The 26006-nt window shown below is 42.4% G+C and overlaps 1 protein-coding gene across 1 annotated transcript; it reads right to left on the reverse strand.

The window, feature by feature from the left end:
• Window positions 1–1518: 1518 nt before the first annotated feature.
• On the reverse strand, window positions 1519–25285 carry LOC111854354 (uncharacterized). Its single transcript, XM_072709125.1, has 19 exons — window positions 25060–25285; window positions 22118–22143; window positions 21745–21773; window positions 20957–20994; window positions 18059–18152; window positions 17753–17832; window positions 17348–17405; window positions 16449–16541; window positions 10911–10939; window positions 10767–10803; window positions 10403–10490; window positions 9394–9424; window positions 8852–8873; window positions 6529–6640; window positions 5683–5738; window positions 4538–4581; window positions 4135–4218; window positions 3105–3263; window positions 1519–2703 (listed from the first exon to the last, which is right to left on the reverse strand). The coding sequence occupies exons 1-19, from the start codon at window positions 25060–25062 to the stop codon at window positions 2587–2589; spliced, it is 1200 nt and encodes a 399-aa protein (XP_072565226.1). The 5' UTR covers window positions 25063–25285; the 3' UTR covers window positions 1519–2586.
• Window positions 25286–26006: the final 721 nt, after the last annotated feature.

Below are 26006 nucleotides of genomic sequence, written 5' to 3' on the forward strand. Positions count from 1 at the left end.
TCCGACCCCGATAAGCCAGTAACCCTGCTTCGTAGTACAGGCCACTGCCTTGTGTTAATCTTGTTACTAGGGGTGTAAATCACAGCTTTCCTCGCGATACGATACAGTATCGATTCCTTAAGCCAACGGTTCGATTTTTTTTTAATACCTCAGAAATTCCTACAATACGATGCGATTCAGTACGATACTGGGGATAGTAGTCGAAATTTCACACAATCCTTTACATTTCAATGGATTAAAAAAGGCAAATATAATTAGCATTTAATATTTTATTGGGAACTGTAAACAAAATCTAGTGTAGTCAAGTATGTCCCATAAATCAAGCAAAATAAAGTGCAATAAGGAAAAAATAAAAACTTTGGATGGATGCAGATTAACACAGTGAATAATTTATTTTGAATCAAGTCTTCTCCAGACAAATACAAAAGTGTAACAAAAAGTATGTTCATGACCTGCTCGTATGACCCTCTCGTGTGCTAGAGGCTTCTTACTTGGTCCAGCTCCCCCATTCATTTTTATACCCTTTCTTAAGTTTAGTAGAAATAAATTGGAGGCTAACTAGGCGACTCGGTAGCTTGCAGCAGCTGGTGCGGTTGAACGCGTCATCCATCCTCTATTTTTTATGCCATACGATCTACCCACACTACCTTTGCGATCGACCAGGAGATCACGATCAACATATTAGGCACCCCTGGTGTAGACCATGTATTCGTCGGAGTGGATCATGAAAACAATACTGGAACAGGCCAGAAAATAAAAACGCATGTATCGATATTTATGCGGTCACATCGATGCATCGGATCGTTTTCCGTTGAATCGATATATCGATACAAATCGATGTATTGTTACACCCCTACTTGTTACCCAGTTTAGTTTCAGTATTTAAGTCACTTCCTCAGTTCAGTTCCCCAGTGGTTAGTGGTTCGTTGATTGTGTTTGTTGGATATTTGTGTATGCTTACCTGCCCTGTTTATCCCCATCTACTTTGACCCCTCGTGGTCCTTTTTGTTTTTGGTGTTTTCTGTTTTTGTTAATAAACCCCATTTTGTCCTTCGGGCCGCAAGTGGGTCGTCCACATTCTCTTCTCCGCCTGAACAATGCCTCGCCCTCACACCTGAACCACCCGAGTTCATAACAGGCCCATCTTAGTCAGGGTCATTTCAATATAGTCACTGCTTATATAATTCAACACTTAAAGACCACTGAAGCAGCTTATTACTTGTTGATTCATTCAATGAACATTTAATAAACCAGGCACCTGGGTAATTGATCACTGGCATCAGGTTAAAAAATATCAGTTCATCACAGGTTATATTTGTAAAGAAAAGTATCACTAAATGCTATAATAGCGAATCAGTAGAAGATTAGCTTTAGTTACCTTAAGTTTTCCTGCTTTATTTGGTTTATTGCTCATGTGGAATCTCAAATAAGACTTATGACCATGTTTATGTGAAGTGTGTCTGCTCAGACAGCTTTGACTTTTTTCCCACCAACTATGAAAATATACAGACAACAAAGAAGAGTGCTTCATTTTTTATATATTTTAGGTTTAAAAGATTATAATCCAAAAGTAATGAAAAGAGTGATGACCATGCAGCTGCACCAGCACAAACAGTGGTTAACCACTAATTACAAATGAATATTCGTCTACTGCACAGAGAATTCCACATAGACACTTGCCAGTGTAAAACACTCTTGTAATTCATTCCACCCATAAAATAGGATAGCTTTCCATACTGATGGAATGGTGAGCCTTGAAGTTCTCAGCTATATTAATAAATTCATAAATTTATAATTCATAATCAAATCGTAGATAACAGTTAAATAATCACATCTAACCAAAACTTTGTGTATTTAGAAAGGTTATGTTTATCTGCCACTATCAGTGTCAAAAGTTATGATCTAGATGAAACTGTCATTTAATCAGGTACTTCCAAATGAAAACAGAACAGTGCTAGGGACCCCATACTGTGATTACAACAGCAACTCAGAATAAACAAATGCAGGGCTGTTGGAACAGACTGCAGCTCTGCACCAATAATGCTGATGTTTCACAAAAGGGGACCTGCAGGTACAAAAGTGGTGAGAGAGCATGAAGACCATAGGGGCCCATGGCACTTCCAGAAGGAAATAAAAAGTATTTCACAAAATGATAAAGTCCAAAAAAGTTAATTTATAAATAATAATAACTATAATAAAATCTATACTTATTAATAAGTCAGTTATTACATGCCCTGTCTAAACAATTATGTAAATGTGAGGAAAAATTGGGCTGTGATCACATTTTATTTAAGTTTTTTTTTCTTTTTTTTCCTCCTAAGTATAAAAGTACACTAGACACAAAAGTTAGGTATAAATGTATAGCTGCTGGAACTGTGTGTGGCCATCTGAGGGTGTATTAAAGGCTGTACTCTGTCAGTGCGTAAATGGTTATCTATGCTGTGAAAGGGAATTGTGCTAAGGTATACAGACTGAACATAGACATCCAGCACTGCAGGTTTCAGTGTCTATTTAAATTATAAGAGAATCGATGTTCAATGCATGATACAGTTGTCATTAATGAAACAGCATCAGGAGCCATTTGTGTCACGGGCGGATGGCGTGGCTGAGATATGTGGTGTGTGTCGCCTGACTTTTGCTGTCGATCAGGACGATGGGGTTATTCTTGTGGTGAGAGATGATATCCATAAGGCTTCCATAAAACTGAAACACAAAGGAAATTAAAAGAAAATGGTAGAATCAATATTACAGACATCTCCCTTGTCCATAATTCTCCACAGCAAGGCTAGATTCCCCTCACCCCTGCCTATGTCATCAATTAATGTCGTCACCTAACCCTTCTAGTGATCTGAGACTAGCCCTGGGCCTGATGCCATATAACAAGTAAAATCAAACAAGCCCATAAGCTCTGTCCCTCAATGATCTATTTAAGGTTACAAGCGTCATGTAACTGTTATAATTAGACATGCATTTTCTATCCATGCTATTTGTAGGAAGGTAGTATGCTGCCCTCATCTCTTTAGCTCTCTCATGCTCCGTGTCATTCTCTCGCCTTTTTTCTTTGGCTAATGCCTGTATCTCCCTCTTTCTGGTTCCTCCCTCACCTCCTCAGATTTCTTGCCGTCTTTGCCTAGGGCATAGCTCTGCGTCTCCTCCAAGAAGCGTACAGGGATGTTGTAGACTTTCTCGCGGTACAGCACCACCAGTGTGTATGGCTGCCGCGTGCTTTGCGCTGAGCTGTGGCGTATCAGGAAGGCTCCATCCTGCACCATCATAACGCCACCAGTAGGGAGTGTAACAAGGAGAAGGACATGAAGCTCAGTCATCCTGAGGTTTATAAACACCAAAGAAGCTATCCTGCAACTAAAAAATATTCTATCGAATAAGAGACTGCATTTAAATATGTCTACTGAAAGCTTATGTTTTCTGCAACATGGTAGTATGCATAAAAATATATAATAACTAAGAATTCATATAAATCCATCCATCCATCAATCCACCCATCTTCCAACCACTTATCATAGTCAGGGCCCTGGTGAAATAATAAATATGTTTTAAACAAGTCAATTTGTTGTTGTTGTTCTACTACCCTGCAAATATCCCTGAATGTATTTGACATCGAAATGCTGCAAAACCACATTGCACATAGTAAAGGGGTAATAAAATGTTTCGGTACAATCCACCTGTGGCAATGCGAACTGGGTTAAGTGAAATATTCTGCTAAAACTCATCTATGTCATCTTGTTCCATGGAGGGAGTCACTCTTTGCTATAGTGAACATTTCATTAGGTCCAAATAACAGAAGGACAACTTTACTCAGAACTGCAGCAAGTAACTGAGGAGTGTGAATTCAATGGTTTGTATTTAATGTATGTCTGCATTTCAGTGTTTCAATATATGACTGTGTATGTCTGCATTTCAGTGTTTCTTTATATGACTATATGTACAGTATATGTGCATTTCAGTGTTTCTGTAAATGACTAGGCATATGTGTGCATGTCAGTGTTTCTATATATGATGCTGTGTATGTGTGCATTTTAGTGTTTCTATATACCCTATATAACTAGTTTGTATGTGTGTATATGTGCTTATATATGTGTGTGTGTGTGTGTGTGTGTTTCCCTGCAGCTCCACCTTGTTCACCATGTGCAGCACTGCCTCAGCCTCCTTGCGGTCACAGCTCCCAGCAAACCACTCCATGTCCAGCAGACGTGACGCCTGTGGGACACCCAGCCATCAGAACCATGTCACAGACACCGTCACCACAGCAACCGCATCACCCAAAATCCCACTGCACTCCAGAAATCAGAAATAATCATTATATCCATCTATAAAACAATGATGATGCATGTATTTGCTCTAACATTCTGTCTTCACTTTATAACATCACTGTGATTGTTTTGACATGGAACACATCACATTTTGGGAAAATAAATCAAATTTCAATCATTTAATATAAATTAAAACAGGACAAAGAGCTGAAAGAGTCTTTCTTGATAGTGACATTCCCAAAGCAAAGGTTTTCAAAGGTGTTTACCTCTATCCCTGATATGGGGGGTGCTTTCACAGCAGTTGGGCTGCCTAGACCAGATTAAAACAATGACACAGCATCACAATGCTCCAATAGCTGAGTGTTACTTCATGAGATATACACCCTATCTTTGACTTTAAACATATTACACTCATAGACTTACTGCGGTTAATTTTTACATTTAGATCAGGTGAAACCGAAACTTTTAACTGATGCATTAAACTTATTTTTTAAATGTTAAGCCAAACTTATGGTTATGGAACATATTGTAATGGTGCAAAGATTAAAATAGTTCATTCCAGAAATATAGGTATATAGGTTCCCTACTGCCAGTTAATTAATTTTAATGTTATTTGATAAAAAACAATCAATTAACGCAATTGTTTGTTTTATTAACTGAATTAATTCCATTAATTAAATTACATTTAAAGTAATTTATCTGACACTTTATCTGAAGCAGCTTACAGTAGAGGGAAAGACTACAATTTTTAATGTCTGCTCCCTGGGATATTAATGTGTTTTTCATACAAATAATGAATAGATTTTTAATGAATTATTAATTAGTTAATAACAAATTCATTATTGCTTTAGTCAATAAAACAAAACAAAATATAAATAATATAAATAACTTATAATATAATATAAATAACTTTGTTTTATACTTAAAGTACAAAACAAAAGTACAAGGATAAAACAAACGTATCAGGATTTGTTTAGATTTCAGTCAGAATTAAAATGTTTCATTATGCCAGTTTTATTTCACGCTTACGTGTCCCTCGTCTGTTTGCTATGTCAGTGCAAGTGTGTTGTAACAAGAATCAGTGATAAAAAGCCCACAACCAAAGATGTTTAGTTCAACTTAATGAATGAACTTGCTCAATCTAAGTAATTAATAAAGAGCTAAGTAGGAATAAAGGTCAGTACTCTCAGATATGTATATATCATGTTATATGTCATGTTTTCAGTCCAACAGAGCCAACAAGCACTTAAAAAAAAAATAAAAATGATGTGGATTAAAACATAACAGCCTTCAGCTACAGTGCAGAGAGTTAGCTGTATACACAGCTCTGAAGTATCCTCACAAACACACTGTGGACAAAGAGCTGACAGCGCAGAAGCTGCTTTAGACCACACCCCCAAAGGACACTCACCTTTACCTGCTGTGTGGAACTCCATGGCTGGCTGAGGTGGGGGGCTGTATGACATGCTGGATTCAAAAAGAGTTTTATGTTCACATATTTCATCTGCCAGGAATATTGGAAGAATTTGTTTGGAATTTTTGAAACATTAAACCCCCTACTGCTGATTTAAGGTAGAGCAAAATTCTGCTGGGGATTGGAACCCAGGACCTCTTGCAAAACAGGTGAAAATCATATCCCTACACCAAAATGTGGGGCTCTTTAAAACAGAGTGCCAGGGAACACTTGCTGTGATTGTTCTTTTACACTCAATGCCCATTGATAATGACATATATATTCATCCATTTTCCAAACCACTTACCCTTCTGGGTCGCGGGTGTGTGTGTGTGTGATATACATATATATATATATATTAGGGCTGTCAAAGTTAACGCGATAATAGCGCATCAACGGGAATTAATTATAACGTGACTAATTTTTTTGATGTCATTTATGCGTGTCGGATGGCAGTTCGGGAAAAATAATGAACAAAGAAAAATGTATTTTGAATGGCAGGTTCAGCTTCAAAACTCAACAAGACCATCGAAAAGAACAAAGATATTTGCAGTTACTGTCCATGTGAAATGAGTTACCACCGAAGTACATCTTAAGAAGCACACCCCCGCACCAATGAGGGGCTCCTGAAGATCGGGTGCCATGGAACACTTCCAAAATCTTGGCTAATGCCAGAATCCACCCCCCTCCCCAAATAAAGTTTAAACAATAAATAATATGAATTTAACTCAATAAGAAGAAATGCATAGGTATATAATGATAACAATTCACTGAGTGCTGTAAGCAAAATGGTGCTACCATCACCTGGACTTTGCTTCCTTCTTGGGGGATGGGATGGGGGGTTTCAGGCCTGGGATGCGAGGGGGGCGCTTTGGTTGGGGGGGCCTGACTTCATGGGCAGGAGGCGGAGCTGAAACTGGATGGGATACAACAGAGAAAGGAGGAGAGATGATTACATTCAACATCACTAGAGAGAGTCACGAAAGGTTTTTTAAAAAATCATTTCAGCAATTGACAGGCAGAAGGAGGAAGTTTTATTGGCATGATATTTCCTAGTTCTTAGTCATTGAGCACACACAGAAGGGTTGTAGCCACTGGAGTTTGCCTTTGGAGTCTGGTTTTGAGATAAAAGACATAAGAGAAAAACCGATGAATTATGAGTTATGGCAAATGTTAGTAAGAACCATTGCAGAACAATGCCAAAAGAAGGCAAAATCAACCTTATGGAATATTTTGAAAAATAAATGAACTACCAGAGAAATATGCAAAGGTTACTCAAGGAAGACTGCAGTATCTTCTAACATAACAACCGAAGGAGTGAGAGAATTACAATCCATCATCCACAGAACACTTAAAAAGGAGAAACACAGCAGCTATATTGTAGGATGTAAGCTGATCATCTCCAGGAACACGAAAGCTGGACTGGAATTCACAAAGAAATATGAAGATGTACCAGAGGATTCTTAGAGCAGAGTTCCATGGACTGATGAGATGAAGATACTGTAAACCTTATCAGAGTGACAGAAAAGGAAACATAGAGAAAAGGACAGACTGAAGATGACCCTAACCCTAACCCTAACTGGCACGTGCAGCCCTGCCCTGCTTGTCGGCTCCCTGCGTTTCCCTGGGCGTGGTGTCTAACCAGTGGTGCCTCAAGCTTGTTAGTCTTACCTCTTGTTCCTGTGCTCTCGTTAACCAGCCACAGCTGCCTTTTCTTTACTCCTCTGTTAGTACATTGGCGTCCTTCAGTCCTGTGCTCCCTGTTCAGTCATTGTTCTCTTTTCATGTGTGCTATCCAGCTAAACACTCCCCACAATAAACGCACCTGCGCGGGGTCTGTTCGCCCGCAAGCTGCATCTGGGTCGTCATTCTCTCCCGTTGCTACTGTACATGACACTAACCCCTCATCTCTGAAGCATAGAGAAGGCAATGTCATGGCTGTCACTGGCCTGTATCACTGCTCTTCATTGATGATGCAAGTGATGATGATTTGGATTACAAAGTGTACAAAAAAAATCTTGTCATCCCATATCCAAGAAAAGCCTCCAAGCTCTTTGAGTAGAAGTTTGTAACGCACAAGGAACCAGGGCACCCTGCACAGCTAGTGAATGAGCTCAACATAAAGGGAAGGTTTCAACTGAACATGTGCTTCACTGTAGCAGATAGAAAATGAAGATGAAACCTGAAAAGCTGGCAACAGCTGAAAAAGGCTGTCATTACAGCTTGGAAGAACATGTCAGAGAGAGATATCAGGAGTCTGCTGATAGGCATGTGTGTCAGACTGGAGGCAGCATCAGCATGAATGGCTCTGCAGCTAAACACTAACAAACAGCATGTTAATTTGCTGTTAATTTCATGTTAATATATATATGTAACACTCCTTGTGCTTTGCAGAATTCGGACAGAATAAATATCACAACAAATGACACTTTTCACATATAATTTAGGATGTATTAAAACCTGTCTTATGAATAAGGTAAAAATATTTACCCTCATTCTCATTCTCAACTTTAATCTTAAATACACATTTCATAAATATGCCACAAAAATAATGAATTTATTATTATTATTATTATTGTGGTTGGCTTCTTCTGATGCTGCACCAGACCTAATGGTGGCGTGCTTGCTCAGGGGGTAGCAGCATGACCTCCCCCCTAAGGTTCAGGGGTTTCAGCCCCATCCCTGGCTCTGTGTGTATGAAGTTTGCATCCCACAGTCCATCTACTTGCAGCTAGACCAATCTATGTCTCTATAAGCCTATAGCATCTGATGACTGACCAAGGTGCTTCCCACATCGTAGAATACAGATGTACCAGATCTGATATTCTGAAATGCCCTATACACTTAGACTGATACTTGCAACCTTTATGCTAGGGGCTAGATACCCCCCAAAGATAAAGTGTGTTAAACTGCATACCTACTACTAAATCCACTGTTCGGGGACTTCAAATAGGTCAGAGAAACACATAAAAAAGGCATGGCCTTTTCTCATCCCACCCAGGATTTGCGTCCCACCCTCGTGCCCCACTCTGCCTGGGACAGGCCTCGCGTACCCCCGACCAGGATAAGCAGTTAGAAGAGGGACAGGTGGCCTTTCATTTGCATCGTATTTTTTTAGGATTCTTACCGTTACTTGGCATGGCTGCATTCTGGTAAAAATGAGAAAACAAATTATGAACAGGCATTCAAAGGGAAATAATAGCATGCTTACAAACAAGTAATCATAAACTCAAACATTAATCTTCAGAAGGGCAACTTTTCAGCAAATGTATGAAGAGATGTGTGTGCCTCAGCTCTGTGGGCAATCAGAGCCCAAAGCTTACTGCACCAGCTGCATGGGCTACAGAGCTGTGGGATGTTACCACAGCAGGACAATGAAGAGCTCTTATGCAGGGCTGAAGCACAGACGACGTGCTATCCTTCGGAAGACTAATGACTCAGCCTGCACTCAATATAAAGTCAATTCACTCAGTATAAAATATCACATTTAAAAGATACACAATACTCCTCATTTCCTTTTAATTAGTTTTATGCATAGTAAGGTTTGCCTTGAGAGGGATTCCTGATTCAGAAACCCCAGCTGACAGCATTAAATTCATTTGAATAAATGTGAGACAAATGCTGGTATGCCACTCTTTAGTGTCTGAGTGTTCCTCAGGAAGTACTTACAGCCTTGGTGGTGGGCACTGGCGGCTTCATTCTGAATGACAGACAGTGGAGAAATGTGAGCATTCAAACACAAGACTCAAATGGAGAATAATATCTGTCTGCAGATAGACACTTTGATTTAGCCTTGAAAATCTCGAAATGATCCACTTAAACCAACATAATTTTAAAGGGGCCCTACTACGCTCATTTTCACTATTCATAATTTTATTTTTGGGGTCTACTAAAATAGATTCACATGCTTCATTGTTCCAAAACCACATAAATATCTCATACTGTACATCTCTATTGACTATGTCTATAACGCTGAACTGTATTTGTCTGAAACACTCTGTTAGAACTTTAAGCCCCACCCCTGATGAGCCCAACGTGCCTGATTGGTTAGTTACACATTCCACCCCTGTCTTGCAGTCTGCAGAGAGATCCCTGCTTGTAGGTGGCCAATAAGGACTGTGTTACGAGGTGACCTCACCATGTCACAGAAGTAAGGGCTGGAATTCATCCATCTATCCATCCATTATCTATACCGCTTTATCCATCTGGGTCACAGGGAAGCTGAAGCCAATCCCAGCATCATCAGGTGAGAGGCAGGGTACACCCTGGGCAGGTTGCCAGTCCACTACAGGGCCACCACAGACAAACAGCCACACACACTCGCATGCACACCTATGGGCAATTTAGAGTAGCCAGTTAACCTAATCAGCATGTCTTTGGACTGTGGGAGGAAACCGGAGCAACCGGAGGAAACCCACGCATGTACAGGGAGAACATGCAAACTCCACACAGAAAGGCACCCTGGGTGACCCGGGGAGGGCTGGAATTCCAACAAGGTATTTCAGGCAGATTAGAGAAAAGTGGTTTCTATAGTGAGAGTTACTCCCTTTGGTGCGTACTTTGGGCCTTAACACTTTGTGGACAGTTTACATGCACATAACGCAAAGGGGAAAGGGGAAAACCAGAAAAGCATAATAGGGCCCCTTTAATAGGTTTGATCCTGTCAGATGTTTCTTACATGGGAGCTTGAGCTTCATAGGGTGCGGTTTTGGGAGAGGTGGGCATCCACATAGGGGCCCGAGTATTGGGGGAACTTGAGGGACAAGCTGCAGATAAACAAAAACTACCTTTATACCCATGAGCCATCTGAGAAGCCAACACTGCACTGGTGACAGCATCCTGAAGAAGGCTGGTGATGCTGAACATAAGCACTATTATCATCCATTTGTTACAACTTGTGCGAGACTGCTGACCTGTAAGGACATACTTCCTTGTTCATTTTTTAATCCATTCAAAAACCCTGTCAGATTATCCTCTACATGAAGTTAAACGGACCGTGGTCAATGATCCAGGAAGTAAGACGGCAAACATTTAATGCTGACCTCCATGAGGCTCTACATAAAGGTCGTCACTATCCTCCTGCAAACAGAGAAGCAGAATGGGGGCCATTATTATCCTATGACCACAAAATAGCTTGAATGCCTTTTCTAGTTTTGATCATTGCCAGGCTGAACAGTAATTCTCACCTGTCCTTCATTTGGGTCCAGGTACACATCTGAAAAACAAAGGAGGCCAGATAAGTACTCTCATATTTGTCTTAGCACTTAATAAATTTATAGTTACAGTATCATCCGGGAACCTGGTGGACCAGAGTGTGCAAACACTGCTTCAAACCATTAGCATTTTAATTCAACCAAATTTAATAATGTTCACAGGACAGCACTTAGACTGATTTTGATTGCTGTGATCAAGTTGCATGCAGCCCGGGGTTAAAAATCATCCATCCATCCATCCATCATCTTCCACTGGTTCCGAGGTCGGGTCGTGGGGGCAGCAGTCTCAGCAGGGAAACCCAGACTTCCCTCTCCCTGGCCACTTCATCCAACTCCTCCGGGGGAATCCCGAGGCGTTCCCAGGCCAGCCGAGAGACATAGTCCCTCCAGCGTGTCCTGGGTCTTCCCCGGGGCCTCCTCACAGTGGGACATGCCTGGAACACCTCACCAGGGAGGCATCCAGGAGGCATCATAATCAGATGCCCGAGCCACCTCATCTGGCTCCTCTCTACTCTGAGTCCCTCCCAAATGACCAAGCTCCTCACCCTAAGAGAGAGCCCAGCCACCCTGCGGAGGAAACTCATTTCGGCCACTTGCACTCGCGATCTCGTTCTTTCGGTCACTACCCAAAGCTCGTGACCATCGGTGAGGGTAGGAACGTAGATCGACTGGTAAATCGAGAGCTTTGCCTTTTAGCTCAGCTCTTTCTTCACCATGACAGACCGATGCAGCACCCGCATCACTGCTGATGCCACACCGATCCGCCTGTCGATCTCCCGTTCCATCGTTCCCTCACTCGTGAACAAGACCCCGAGATACTTAAACTCCTCCACTTAGGGGAGGACCTCATCCCCGACCCAGAGAGGGCATTCTACCCTTTTCTGGCTGACACCATGGTCTCGGATTTGGAGGTGCTGATTCTCATCCCAGCTGCTTCACACTCGGCTGCGAACTGTCCCAGTGAGAGCCGAAGGTTACGGTCCGATGAAGCCAACAGAACCACATCATCTGCAAAAAGCAGAGACCTAATCCTGAGGTCACCAAACCGGACACCCTCAACACCCTGGCTGCGCCTAGAAATCCCGTCTATAAAAACTACGAACAGAATTGGTGACAAAGGGCAGCCCTGACAGAGTCCAACCCTCACCGAAAATGAGTCCGACTTATTTCCGCCCATGCGGACCAGGCTCTGGCACCGGTCATACAGGGACCGAACAGCCCTTAAAAGGAAGCCCGGCACCCCATACTTCCGGAGCACCCCCCACAGGACTCCCGGAGGGACACGGTTGAATGCCTTCTCCGAGTCCACAAAACACATGTAGACTGGTTGGGCAAACTCCCATGAACCCTCCAAAACGCTGCAGAGAGTATAGAGCTGGTCCACTGTTCCACGGCCAGGGCGAAAACCACACTGCTCCTCCTGAATCCAAGGTTCGACAATCCGGCGGACACTCCTCTCCAGAACCCCTGAATAGACCTTACCAGGGAGGCTGAGGAGTGTGATCCCCCTATAGTTGGAGAACACCCTCCGGTCCCCCATCTTAAAGAGGAGGACCACCACCCCGGTCTGCCCCCGATGTCCACGCGATGCTGCAGATGCGTGTCAACCAGGACAGCCCCACAGCAACCAGAGCCTTAAGGAACTCCGGACCGATCTCATCCACCACCGGGGCCCGGCCACTGAGGAGCTTTTTAACCACTTCAGCGACCTCCACCCCAGAGATAGGGGAGTCCACCCCCACATCCCCATACTCTGCTTCCACGTTAGAAGGCGTGTCGGTGGGATTGAGGAGGTCTTCGAAGTACTCCCCTGACCGACCCAAAACGTCCCGAGTTGAGGTCAGCAGCACCCCATCCCCACCATAAACAGTGTTTGATGTTGCACCGCTTTCCCGCCCTGAGCTGCCGGATGGTGGACCAGAATCTCCTCGAAGCCGTCCGGAAGTCGTTTTCCATGGCCTTGCCAAACTCCTCCCACACCCGAGTTTTTGCCTCAGTGACTGCCGAAGCTGCATTCCGCTTGGCCTGCCGGTAGCTATCAGCTGCCTCTGGAGTCCCACAGGCAAAAAAGGCCAGATAGGACTCCTTCAGCTTGACGGCATCCCTCACCACCGGTTTCCACCAATGGGTTCGGGGATTGCCACTGCGACAGGCACCGATCACCTTACGGCCACAGCTCCGGTCAGCCGCCTCCACAATGGAGGCGTGGAACATGGCCCATTCGGACTCAATGTCCCCCGCCTCCCCCGGGACATGGAAGAAGTTCTGCCGGAGGTAAGAGTTGAAACTCCTCCTGACAGGGGATTCCGCCAGACGTTCCCAGCAGACCCTCACTATACTCTCGGCCCTGCCAGGCCTGGCCGGCTTCCTCCCCCACCAGCGGAGCCAACCTACCACCAGGTAGTGATCAGTTGACAGCTCCGCCCCTCTCTTCACCCGAGTGTCCAAGACATGCGGCCGCAAGTCCAACGACATGACTATAAAGTCGATCATCGAACTGCGGCCTAGGGTGTCCTGGTGCTAAGTGTACATATGGACACCCATATGCCTGAACACGGTGTTCATTATGGACAATCCGTGACGAGCACAGAAGTCCAATAACAAAACACCGCTCGGGTTCAGATCGGGGGAGGCGTTCCTCCCAATCACGCCACTCCAGGTCTCATTGCCCATGTAAGCATTGAAGTCGCCCAGCAGAACAAGAGAGTCCCCAGGAGGAGTGCTCTCTAACACTCCTTCCATGGACTCCAGAAAGAGTGGGTATTCTGAACTGCTGTTTGGTGCACAAGTGCAATGAACAGTCAGGACCCGTCTCCCCACCCGAAGGTGAAGGGAGGCAACCCTCTCGTCCACCATGGTAAACCCCAATATACAGGCGCCCAGCCAGGGGACAATAAGTATGCCCACTCCTGCTCGGCGCCTCTCCCCACAAGCAACTCCAGAGTGGAAGAGGGTCTGCAGCCGAGGATCGGACCGCCAAGGTCCCCGCTTTTGGCCACTGACCAACTCTCCTGGAGCCGACACTTTATCTTGCCCCTGGTAGGGTCACCTAAGGCAAACAGGTCCTGGGTGAGGAACCAGATGAAGTGTGGCTCACAAGGCCCCTAATGATGAGAAAAATATTGGATCCACAATTTCCCTTGCCCAGACGTGGGTCACCAGGGCCCCCCCCCCTGGAGCTAGGCCTGGGGGTGGGGCTCGATGGCAAGCGACTGGTGGCCAGGCCTGCACCCATGGGGACTGGTCGGGCACAGCCTAAACAAGGCACGTGAGTACCCCCTCCAATGGACTCACCACCTGTAGGAAGGGCCATAGGGGTCGGGTGCGATGTGAGTTGAGTTGGAAATCACAGATCAAAAAACTATACGTTATGAAATATGACAACTCTGGACGTCAGTTTCCAGACAAGATTTTTGGCCATTTCTTGAGTCCTTAAAAAAATCATAAGTGAAAAGATGCAAGGTCATTTGCTGTTTGGGCTGCTGGGCATCTGAAGCAGTAAAGAGCTCTGGCTCTTTGTCCTCCTGACAGATTTCCCTGGTCCCAGGCTTCAATGAAATGACCCCTTCGTGAGCCTTCAGCTGTGAAGAGACTCGTAGCTGCAAGTAGAGCTTAATCGGAATTACAAAACTCAGCTCATCCAGAAGCTAAGGCATGCTCCACCATACTTTTCTGCATTTCTCATTTCTCTCCACCACCCCATGTCACTGATTATGTTCATATCCGTTATAGGCAGAATTTCTAGGCACAGTTAAGGGGCAGAGGGGGTCCAGTTCAGTGACCTCAAGATTGCGTCTTTGCTTTTGGCAGATGATGTGATCCTGCTGGCTTCATCAAGCAGTGACCTCCAGTGTGCACTGGGGTTGGTTTGCAGCTGAGTGTGAAGTGGCAGAAATGTGGATCAGCACCTCCAATCTGAGGTCAGGGTTCTCAACTGGAAAAGGGTGGCTTGTCCCCTCCAGGTTGGGGATGAGTTACTGCCTAAAGTGAAGGAAGTTAATTCTCTCGGGGTCTGATTTACAAGTGAGGGAAGAATGGAGGGAAGGATCGCCAGGAAGATCAGTGCAGCATCAAGCACACAAGCTGCAGAAATGAGCTTCTACAATAAGGTCAGTCTTAGAGACAGGGTGAGGAGCTCAGACATTCAGGAGGAGCTCAAAGCAGAGTCGCTGTTCCTCTATACTGAAAGGAGTCAGCTGAGGTGGTTTAGGCTTCTGGCTAGGATGCCTGCTGGACACCTCCCTGGGGAGGTGCTTCGGGCATGACCAACCAGGAGGCGGCCCTGGGACAGACCCAGGACATGATGGAGAGATTATACCTCTCAACTAATCTGGCAATGCCTGGGTATCCCCCTGGAGGAGGTGGCTGGGGAGTGGGAGGTCTCGGCATTTTTACTTATACTGGAGACCTGGATCTGAATGATTAGAAGCAGATGGATGGATGGAGGATACTGTGAAATTTATCCTTCCAATAGTGTCATCCCTCTTTGTTGTTGTCTTAAATACATTGATTAATCATTTAATGATTGTGCAAACTATTTTATCAAGCATAAATCTATTTATCTTTGTCACTGCATCATTTATTCCTGCGTAAAGGCAAAGAGAAGTTTTCATTTAAGAGATGGAGTATCCCCACAAGGCTGTTTTATGCAATCCAACTTTAGCTCTAACAGCAATTCTCAGCCAAGTCCTCTGCCCTCTCATCCAGTCCATGTTTTGATTCAGACACACGGCACAGGTATCAAATTTTACTTGTCAGTGAATTAAATACAGCTAATGATTATCTGGCTCTGTTATACATGTGGAAAAGTACAGTAAAACTGTGAACTGGCTGTGCAGCTTGAGGACTGGACTGAGAACATTTGCATTAAATGTTAATGTCCTATTATATTATAACACACCAGTTTCCTGTGAGTCATCCTAGTATTAATTCAAGGAGAATTTCAAGCCCATGTCAAATGGGTTTTGAACTCATATGCAACTAACCCACAGGTCTATAATTCTGACCACCTGTTGGTACCAGGGATTTTACTTGTGTATTATGCTCAGTAATGATTAGTTCTGTCATGCCCCGATCGTCTTCCGTGAGGTGAGGCGTCGTTCTGCGGAGTCCGGTCATTCTGTCATGGCGCACGCGCTCGGAACGCAGACAAATGGGCAGGAATCCAGGGATCGGGAACACGGGGTTTAATTAAAGACAGAGTACGCAACAATACAGGCTGACAATACAATGACCGGACTGGGGAAACAAACGGAAACGCGGACTAAATACAATGGACTAATTGACAATGATCAGGAACAGCTGGTAAACACAGGGAATCCACATGCGGTTAACGAGGGGGCGTGGCACACAAGAGGAGCGGACGATCGGGGCATGACAGTTCAGCTGATGTGTAATGTGCATTGTTTCATACATAACCTACATACATTGTTTGGACATTCACTCGAGTGAGACTCAGGATTGTTTCTCAGAACTAGACTTTTGATGAACATCTGGCCAGCCTATTCATACCTTCCTCACACTGGGTTACTGGGACAGGGACTGGAGCAGCCCGTGCTGGGGGGATCTTCGTTCCAGGCTTCTCCTTGCGATTAACTTGTGGTGCTGAACGTGGAGTAAGTGAAAGACTGGGTTACACACTACACAAAGGTACACGAGAGAGATTCATCATCGCCTATCAACGGCTGGCCATCACAGGAGGGAGAAGAGTGCCCCCCTATTTAGAGTCACCAGTGCAGGTAAATCCTAACATTGAAAAAAAGCAACACAAAATTTTTACTGTTTTTTTATATTGCTTCAAATTTTGCAGCTTCAGAAGCACAATAGGGCTGGCATGAGAGTTCAGTGAGGAGCACTGGCACCTCACACAGATGCTATGTTTTTCAGTATCCTCTGTCTTCGATGGTATCCTTGGAGATCCACTGGGATGTTATCTGTCTCTCTATTCAATGTACTCCTTTTCTTATGCCTCTGCTGGATCCTGCACTTCCTACAGAGATGTTCATAGCATGTCTCCTTTCATAAGATGAATACCACAGTGAATGTTAGGGCATGGGCGACTGCCAAATGAAAAACTGAGTAGAAATTCTGAATTCTGAATCAAAGCAATGAGGGAAGTATGAATTGCTGTATATTGTCACAGCTGTGAGAATTTTCTTGCTGTGAAAATGTATAAAACTGTGAATTATGCATACAAATGCACCATGCGTATAACAATCAATTTCAAATGTAACTGCAATGTGTTTGGAACACGTGCATCTTCTTAGAGTAAAAGTTAAATTTAATTACTTGAGTCCTGAATATGTCATTGTCAAAAACACTACACTTTACCTGGAGAAAACACAAGTTCAAAAGAGTTGTTATGTTTAGTTCTGTTGCTTAGTCAAAGCTGGATAAGAGCAGAATCTTACGTTTTCTGGCACTGAGTTGGACATGCATTTCATCGAAATCCCTGTGTGGCTCCGGTTTCTGTATAAAAGTCAACACACCATAATGAAAAATGTAACATGTTATATAACATTTGTTTTTGTGCATACAAGTACAGTAATCAGATATATACAGTGCCAATGAGCAGAAAGCCATACAAACAGGCAGGTACTCTTCCCACAAAAACAAACACTAAGACACAATGATTTCCAGCTCACTTTATACAGTACTTTTCCACATTTTCAATTTAATTGCAATAGACACAAAATGATCACAAATCCAACATACAGCAACTTGTGGCAGGGACCACTTAAAGGGGTGAATTCTCAGACAGGATAGCTTCTAATTGGCCAGACAGGAGCAAGCTGACCAATCGACAGAGACGTTACCGAGACTTTGCCGACGGGCATCATCTTAGCTGGACGGGGGGGTGAGGCCTGTCTTGGAGGAACAGCAGCGGGGGATCTCTCTTAAATCAGAAAACAGATCAATGCTATAAATATTACAATTAACCAGATCTTGCACAAAAACAAAAAACAACAAAACTGATGTGACAATTGGGTCGTTCTGATATGATATATCTGTATATGTAGCTGTATATGGTGCTTGGAAATGGGCTATGATGTCACAGCCAAGAAAAAGGGCGGCCTGAGCGATGTGTGGTCCAAGCTGAGTGACCCCTGACCTGCCATTACCTATGTAAACATTGCCCTCCACTGGCCTTCGGGTCACCGTCAGGACAGGTCGCTCACACGGCGGGGCCTCATAGGTATCGCAGTCATCCTCATCCTCATCCTAACCAGCATGCAACAGAACACACGCATGCACACATGCATGCAAACACAACACACATGCAGTGACAATCCAATTGGCAGTCAACAGTACTTCCCATCTTATCAACATTATATTCCAGCAAGCTCTAAATACACATCTCATTTATTACTGTTATACAGCAAAATTACACAGTAAAAGTGTCATTTAAACAATGCCCAATGTAAGTAATACATGCATGAATAATCACAGGAGTACAGTAATGCAGATTCATTGTGGTTATCAGAAAAATAGTAAGCGGCTTTGCACAAGCTGTACGTACATGCAGAAATGTAGAATTTGACTGAGAATCACAGGCCAGCTGCCTCGTTCCTTAATGGCCAACATTCCAAATCCTAAGCATTTCTTATGCTAATAAGTTAACATTTCATACCAGAAGAATTTTCTTTACAGCTCAATGTATTAACACAAACCATAAGTGCCTGTATTATGGCTTCAGGTGATGATATTAGTATTATAATGTAATATCTTAGCCAACACTCTAGCCCAAAGCACTTAACCTGAAATTATGCAGGGTTCAGTAGTACAGTACTGTGCCCCTTCTGGGAAGGTGATTTGCAGCCAATTCATTAACCATCACATCTTGGACTTTGTCATTTCTACAACAATCCTCTATGTTAATGAACTAAAATTATTCCAGCCTTGTTTAATTATATTTTAAGGATCCCTCCCTGCCTTGTCCTGTTTCACTGGCCATCCTGTTCCTTCCTCAGTCTTGTGGCCCCTTAGTTCCTACTGTGTTCTACTGCTCTGGGAGCTGCTCTATGGCTAAATGGGCTGAATGTGTAGCAGCGGACCAAGCAGTCCTGGGTTTGAGGCTGTCAGGAGACCAGTCTCAACTCTGGATATGTTCAGGGTTTTTCCCCCTTGGCCATTTTGTCATTTTCTTGTAGTATAGATCTTTGTTCTGTATCTCTTTTAGTCAGTTCTGCCTTTGTCTATTTGGTTTTTTAGTAATGTTTTGTTTCACTTGTATTCCTGTTAAATTCCTTAGCTCCTGTTAATTCCCCTCACCTGCTCCTTGTTGCCCTAATCTCTAGTGTTTGTGCAATTAGTAATGACTCAGACCTGTCCCTCATCATACCCTTGTTGGTTGTGTATTTAAATTCCTGCCCTTGTTGCTCAGTTTGCTTATACCCCTGTGTTTCGTCTCATGGTATTTCTGTGTGTATTTGTGGCCGTTACCCTGTGTTTGCTCTATGGTTATTATTGTGTTTGTAGCTGTGGTAGTTTAACTGTGTTATTTATTGTAGTTTCCTATGTTGCTCCCTGCTTTAGTTCTGTTATACCTGATCTATGTTGACCCCCTTGTGGTACCTTTGTTTTCTGGTTCTCCTTTTGTGTCCTGTTTTGTAAATAAAACCCTGTTTGTTGAGAGCCGCTACATGATGGAATTGATTTTCGTTGATGAGTGACCCCCCACGCAACCACGCAGAACAGGGTGAAATTGCCCAGTTCAGTGGGAGTTAGTGCTGAAGGCTGCCTAAGGTCCCACATAGGCTTTGTTCCATTGTGCGCTCAGGAATGAGACACAAATATAACGTCATATAAATCAACATTACTGCTACATTAAAGGTCTTACACTGTCATTTTTGCTTAGTAAACAATATGGGTTAAATACAAAGGGCATCAATGAATGAAGATTGTTTTGCCCCAAGTGCTCCAGCTTGCATATAGAAATGCTGCAGGGAAAGAGGAAGCTGGTAATAATACCCAAGGTCACTGGGGGAAAAGTGGAACGGTGTGACGGGAGAGTCACCACAGAGTGTAATGGGTCAGAAAGAAACTGAAGTCGCACACAGACAGAGTTAACAGCAAAGTCCCCTCAGCAAAGACACTGTCAGCTGTGTATCTCTGTTAATGATTCCAAAACTTTGAATTAATTTGCTAGCCTGATAGTGAAATTCTAGTTCAACAGGCATATCCAGCAGAACAGCATTTTTCATATATGGAAGCCTTCATTAGCGATAAATCAGGCTAGTTACTTTTGTTCCTAAGTATAAAATGAATTTCTATCCACTAAACGTAGGTGTTTTTATAGCCAATGAGCCTGTGTAAAGGGGAGAACCGACTGGTGAACCTGACATTGCATATTATATGCATCACAGCCTCTGGTTCTATTTTTTTGTTTATTTGTTTTTTAAGCATATATCAGAAAAAGTTTCTTCTCTGAATTTGCGCATGTTCAGCACCCTACTGTAAGACAAAGTGGGAAATTCACGCATTATGGTAATTAATTTCAGAATGTGTTGAGGCACCTCCTTGCATGTGTGCACGTACGCACCGAAACCCCTGTCAGCCATCGCCACTAATTCTGTGGGAAACACTGGGTATAAATTAAGGGTGTAGCGAATCTGAAACTGAGACCGAAACCGCGATACCAACGTCCAAACTCTCATATCGCGGTTCCATCTCCGGCCATAACGCTGTGTAAGACAAATCAATCACAAAATTATTATTCTATTTAAAATTGGAAAGTTTGACATATTTTGTAAATATTACACATTACTAGGGCTGTAATGGTACACGTATTCCTCATGCACCGTTACTATTCTACATGTATTTCTGTATTTTCAAATTAGAAAATTTCTTGTATTTTAATTAAATAAATTTTTCTAACACCAGTATTTTGTATTCTATTTTGATACATTTGATGAACAAGTACTTTTAATTTGTAACAAGACTTTTTGATGTATTTGTGACCATCTCTCCATGTACATTTGAAAAGCCAGTACAGTACTCAGACATTTCTGGAAACTTACAAACTCATTTTCCGGCCAGTCATAAGCAGGGCTGTTATCTGAAAGACAGTTTCAAAGGGGAGACTGATCACACCAATGCACACCAAGAGGGATCTACTGCGGCACTATTTTAGATAAAGCGAGAGACACAGCTTCTAGGGCAAACAGTCACACTTGCTGGTACTAATGCATTTAGCTGGTGTCACATGATCAATGACACTGTCAGCTGGGTGGCTTACAGGAAGAACAACTGGGACAGTTATTCAAACCATATCATCTAGAAGAAAGTGCAAGGAGTAGAAATGTTTAAAACACAACTCTTGTGTCTACAGAGCTCATACTGTGTGTGTGTGTGTGTGTGTGTGTGTGTGTGTGTTTGGGGGGGGCTATGTAAATATTTCATTGTGGGTTCCACATGTCCCCACAGTGTGCTCAAAATCTGTTATTTTGACATTGTGGGGACCATTTTTTCTATCTCCAAGGGAAAACTCAATTTTATGAAAATCCTTGACTGCCATCCAAGAACTAAAAATGACCGAAGTCTTGTATTTTGTTTGGGTACTTATGCTTAAGGTTATGGCTAGGTAGGGGTTAAAGTTGTCATTGCTGGAATTAGGGTGTTCCCATAGAAATTAATGGACGGTCCCCACAAAGATATGAATACATACATATGCGTGTGTGCGTGCTCTGCTGAAGAAGCTACCATCTGGTGCTTTCAAATATACAATAATATTCAAAATGTCAGTGGTGAAAGAAACAGTTTGCACAGAAAAAGGAGGCCTGTCTCTAGGAGTGCTGAATAGACTCACCAATCCTTTTGGGTGGAGCTGGGGGTCCACTGTTTCAACCGGGGGGCCACAGAGGAAAAGCACACAGCAAATGACACAAAAAACACGATTTAGGACATTTCCTCAACAGGAGTGAGTTATAAGCAAATTGGTTGTCTATCATCACTAAACAAAATCATTTCTATCACAAATTTTATATTTCCATTAAGACTCATTTTCTTAAGCAAGTCTACATTGGTGTGGATTCCAACGAATTTGCTTTTGCTGTGTAGCACCTTGACATTTTGCTGTTTTAATATGCTTTAAAAATGATTCCCATAATCCTTCCTGCGTGTTACACGTACAGGCAGCACTGGTATGAATACAACAGAAACGTGCAACTATTTCTACTTACAGGCTCTTCAACTTCCCAAAGAAACTCTGCAAAAGCAAAAAATGCAGCACTTTCAGAATCACACACAGACTCACAAGCCAGCCAATGAGAGCGTTTTTATGTGAACCTGTATACGGTTATATAAAATAACCATGCAGCTTCATTAAAGGTCTTACACTAAATATTTACTATAATATTTACTGTTAAATTCCTTAGCTCCTGTTAATTCCCCTCACCTGCTCCTTGTTGCCCTAATCTCTAGTGTTTGTGCAATTAGTAATGACTCAGACCTGTCCCTCATCATACCCTTGTTGGCTGTGTATTTAAATTCCTGCCCTTGTTGCTCAGTTTGCTTATACCCCTGTGTTTCGTCTCATGGTATTTCTGTGTGTATTTGTGGCCGTTACCCTGTGTTTGCTCTATGGTTATTATTATGTGTTTGTAGCTGTGGTAGTTTCACTGTGTTATTTATTGTAGTTTCCTATGTTGCTCCCTGCTTTAGTTCTGTTATACCTGATCTATGTTGACCCCCTGTGGTACCTTTGTTTTCTGGTTCTCCTTTTGTGTCCTGTATTGTAAATAAAACCCTGTTTGTTGAGAGCAGCTACGTGATGGAATTGATTTTCGTTGATGAGTGACCCCCCACCCAACCACACAGAACAGGGTGAAATTGCCCAGTTCAGTGTGAGTTAGTGCTGAAGGCTGCCTAAGGTCCCACATAGGCTTTGTTCCATTGTGCGCTGAGGAATGAGACACAAATATAACGTCATATAAATCAACATTACTGCTACATTAAAGGTCTTACACTGTCATTTTTGCTTAGTAAACAATATGGGTTAAATAAAAAGGGCATCAATGAATGAAGATTGTTTTGCCCCAAGTGCTCCAGCTTGCATATAGAAATGCTGCAGGGAAAGAGGAAGCTGGTAATAATACCCAAGGTCACTGGGGGAAAAGTGGAACGGTGTGACGGGAGAGTCACCACAGAGTGTAATGGGTCAGAAAGAAACTGAAGTCGCACACAGACAGAGTTAACAGCAAAGTCCCCTCAGCAAAGACACTGTCAGCTGTGTATCTCTGTTAATGATTCCAGGGCCTGTACTGGTGATGCTGGCATGAACATGCTCACTTCAGCTTTAACCGCAAATACGGATTCGGCAAACATGCTGGCAGTCTGGGTTTTGTTTATACACCTCGGGTTTATAGCCTGGACTGTGCAAAGTATAGAGATATCATGCTGTGAGGAAAGTGGCAGAAAGGGTATCAAATAAAAAGGAGGTAAAACTCCAGGTGAAAAGGTTTAAAGGAGCATTCAGCTGCTAAAAGATTCAAAAGATACTCTTTACAGGTCCAGCAAATGGGAAAATACACAAGGTTTCAGAAATTTTCCTTTTGTGGCATGGTTGCAGTGTGATGAGGTGTTACGTTATATTATGCATAACAGCAATTAATAGTAGCAAATCTTTATTACTTCAGATATCAGTCAATATTTCATTGTGAAAGCAGCTCTTTCCAAATGTTACGTTTGAACAGTCACAACTTCCTCCAGACCAATTATCAAGATTTTGACCAAACCTGACCGTTGTTGTTTGGAGATACACGTCAGTGATAATAAACATTTCCTCCATTATCTAATGCAAAAATGAGTGCAGCAGTACTTTTGTCGGGAGACAAATCAATACAATATAAAAGCTCATTTAGGGTTAAAAGAAGAAAAATCTACAACATTATGGATTTGAAGATAATATACTGTACTAATTAAAAAGTGCCATTTGTACAAGTTAAATTTATCTTCCCATTTCTCTCACACTTTACTGGTCATAAGATCCGTCTACTGCAGGAGTCGCCAACATGGTGCCCGCGATTTGAAAATGACAATATCCAAAAAAAGTATTTAAAACATGTTTATTATACATGAAGTTTAGATTAGTTCAGGATGGTGTTTCAAACTGGTTGCCCTTCGTATGGCTCAGTACCCGCGAAGTAGCTCTCAGTTTCAAAAAGGTTGGTGACCCCTGGTCTACCGTATGAAACTATAAACCAAAAACAAAACTGTCAAATTGATGAGTGCAGTACACAACACACCACAAGGAGGAGTCAAGGCGTACGCAACAGCAATTTACATTCTATCCTCAAAAAACTATTTAAAAATTAATGTCGACAAATATTCGAATCGTGACTCTTTTTAAGCTCTTTTTTTTTAGTTTGTATGTGTACAGTATCTGTATGTATCATGGAGGGCAAGATCCAGCAGGCCACGGAGATTCATAAAAACATCACTATTCTGTTTTCGGTATTAAGCCAAATTAAGTAGTTTCCTTATAATGTGTTGCTTATAAGGGGAAAGGCTTGAGGTGAATTTTATAATTATGTCACAGATCACAAGTTGATGCATTTGCCAATGAAAGTGTCGCTATCAGTGAGGGAATTTTGGTTTTCCTAAATTCTTATTTTGAGCACGTAAATTAAGCTTTTTCACATTAATTATTTTTACAGTGATCATATTTTGCACGCTACGGGGAGAGTAAAAATACTGTTCATTGTGGGGAGAAAAAAACTAAGATTATAAACATTGAAAAACGAAGTAATTATGACCGTAACAGCAGCGACAGCTCAATGAAAAAGCTTTGGTATTATAACGTAGAAGTTTTACGTTAACAGCCCTGCTTTCACACGAACTTCCCACGAATAAACACATATGCAAACAAAATACAGAGAATACAGCTATAATCAGTCTAGTCATATTAGTGTTGTTCTTTTAGTAGTTTTAGCAACCCTATTTTAACAAGCGGCTACTACAGTAACTGGCAGTCAGAAACAGAAACGCCTGTAGAAACGCAGCACATTAAAATTATAACACATTGCATTTTATACTTATAATCGACGCTCTCCAGGCTCAAATTAATCCCAAGCACATAATTTTGAATAATAATTTTTAGAATGGATAATTTTAGTTACGTTACCATAGTGCTGATGGAAACGAAGTTCAGCTCAGCTCATCAGGAAACGCGTTTGCTGGTTTCGCATGCAAATAATGATTAACAAAGGAGGGATGAAAGCGGCAGGTGGATTAAAGCCGCCCAGGTATACAGTGGCTGAGATTATTTGCATGCCAGTGTGCGTGATATTGATGGGCTGTCGCCTTGCTAACAGAGGGATGATTTTGCCTCGGTCCACTTTAAAGTTCTGCGAAATTACTGTCAGCGAAAACCAAGTTTTTAAATAGCAAAATGCGAACTGTGTGTTTCCTCATTTAAGTGGTGAATATACCTGGTAGGCTATTTCCAGGCACCTCCCTGCATTAGTATGTATTATCAAGTGTATTTTAGCGCTAGGCTATTAATACCGAATTGACACTGGAATTTGGTTCACGTTTGTCAATAAATATATATATATATATATAATCCACGAAAAATTTAAGCTCTGTCGGGAGCTAAAATAATTATTTGCCTTCACTTCAAAATGTTCCTTATGAAATGACTGAGATGACTAACAACAACGATTGTTATAACGATATTATAAGGTAAATGTTGTCGATATTATAAGGTAAATTGTTATAACGATATTATAAGGTAAATGTTATAAACGATATTATAAGGTATTATAAATTCTTGGACAGACTGCACTATGGCGAAACTGCGCACGAAGCTTCATAAACGACAACATATAGGCCTATTAACGCGTTGGTAATATTTGTAGTGATATCACTGAACCAGAACAAGTTCCTTTCTCTGTTGCATTATATCTGGTTTCTTGTGCTTTCGGTAAAATGCACTACTGTAGGCCAGGAGTGGCCAATCTTATCCGCAAAGGGCCGGGTGTGTATGCAGGTTTTGGGATAACCTGTAGGTCAGCTGTTCAAACCCAGGTGTGAGGACTCTTCATCCAATCAGTCCTCTAATTAGTAATC

Source organism: Paramormyrops kingsleyae, chromosome 2 (assembly GCF_048594095.1).
Source record: "Paramormyrops kingsleyae isolate MSU_618 chromosome 2, PKINGS_0.4, whole genome shotgun sequence".
NCBI lineage: Eukaryota > Metazoa > Chordata > Actinopteri > Osteoglossiformes > Mormyridae > Paramormyrops > Paramormyrops kingsleyae.

Coding starts and splice junctions, on each gene's coding strand:
- LOC111854354 (XM_072709125.1), bottom strand. Junction 21,774..22,117: donor TTTGGGAAGTTGAAGAGCCT/GTAAGTAGAAAT, acceptor CGGTTGAAACAG/TGGACCCCCAGCTCCACCCA. Junction 17,833..18,058: donor GGAGGGCAATGTTTACATAG/GTAATGGCAGGT, acceptor TTCTGATTTAAG/AGAGATCCCCCGCTGCTGTT.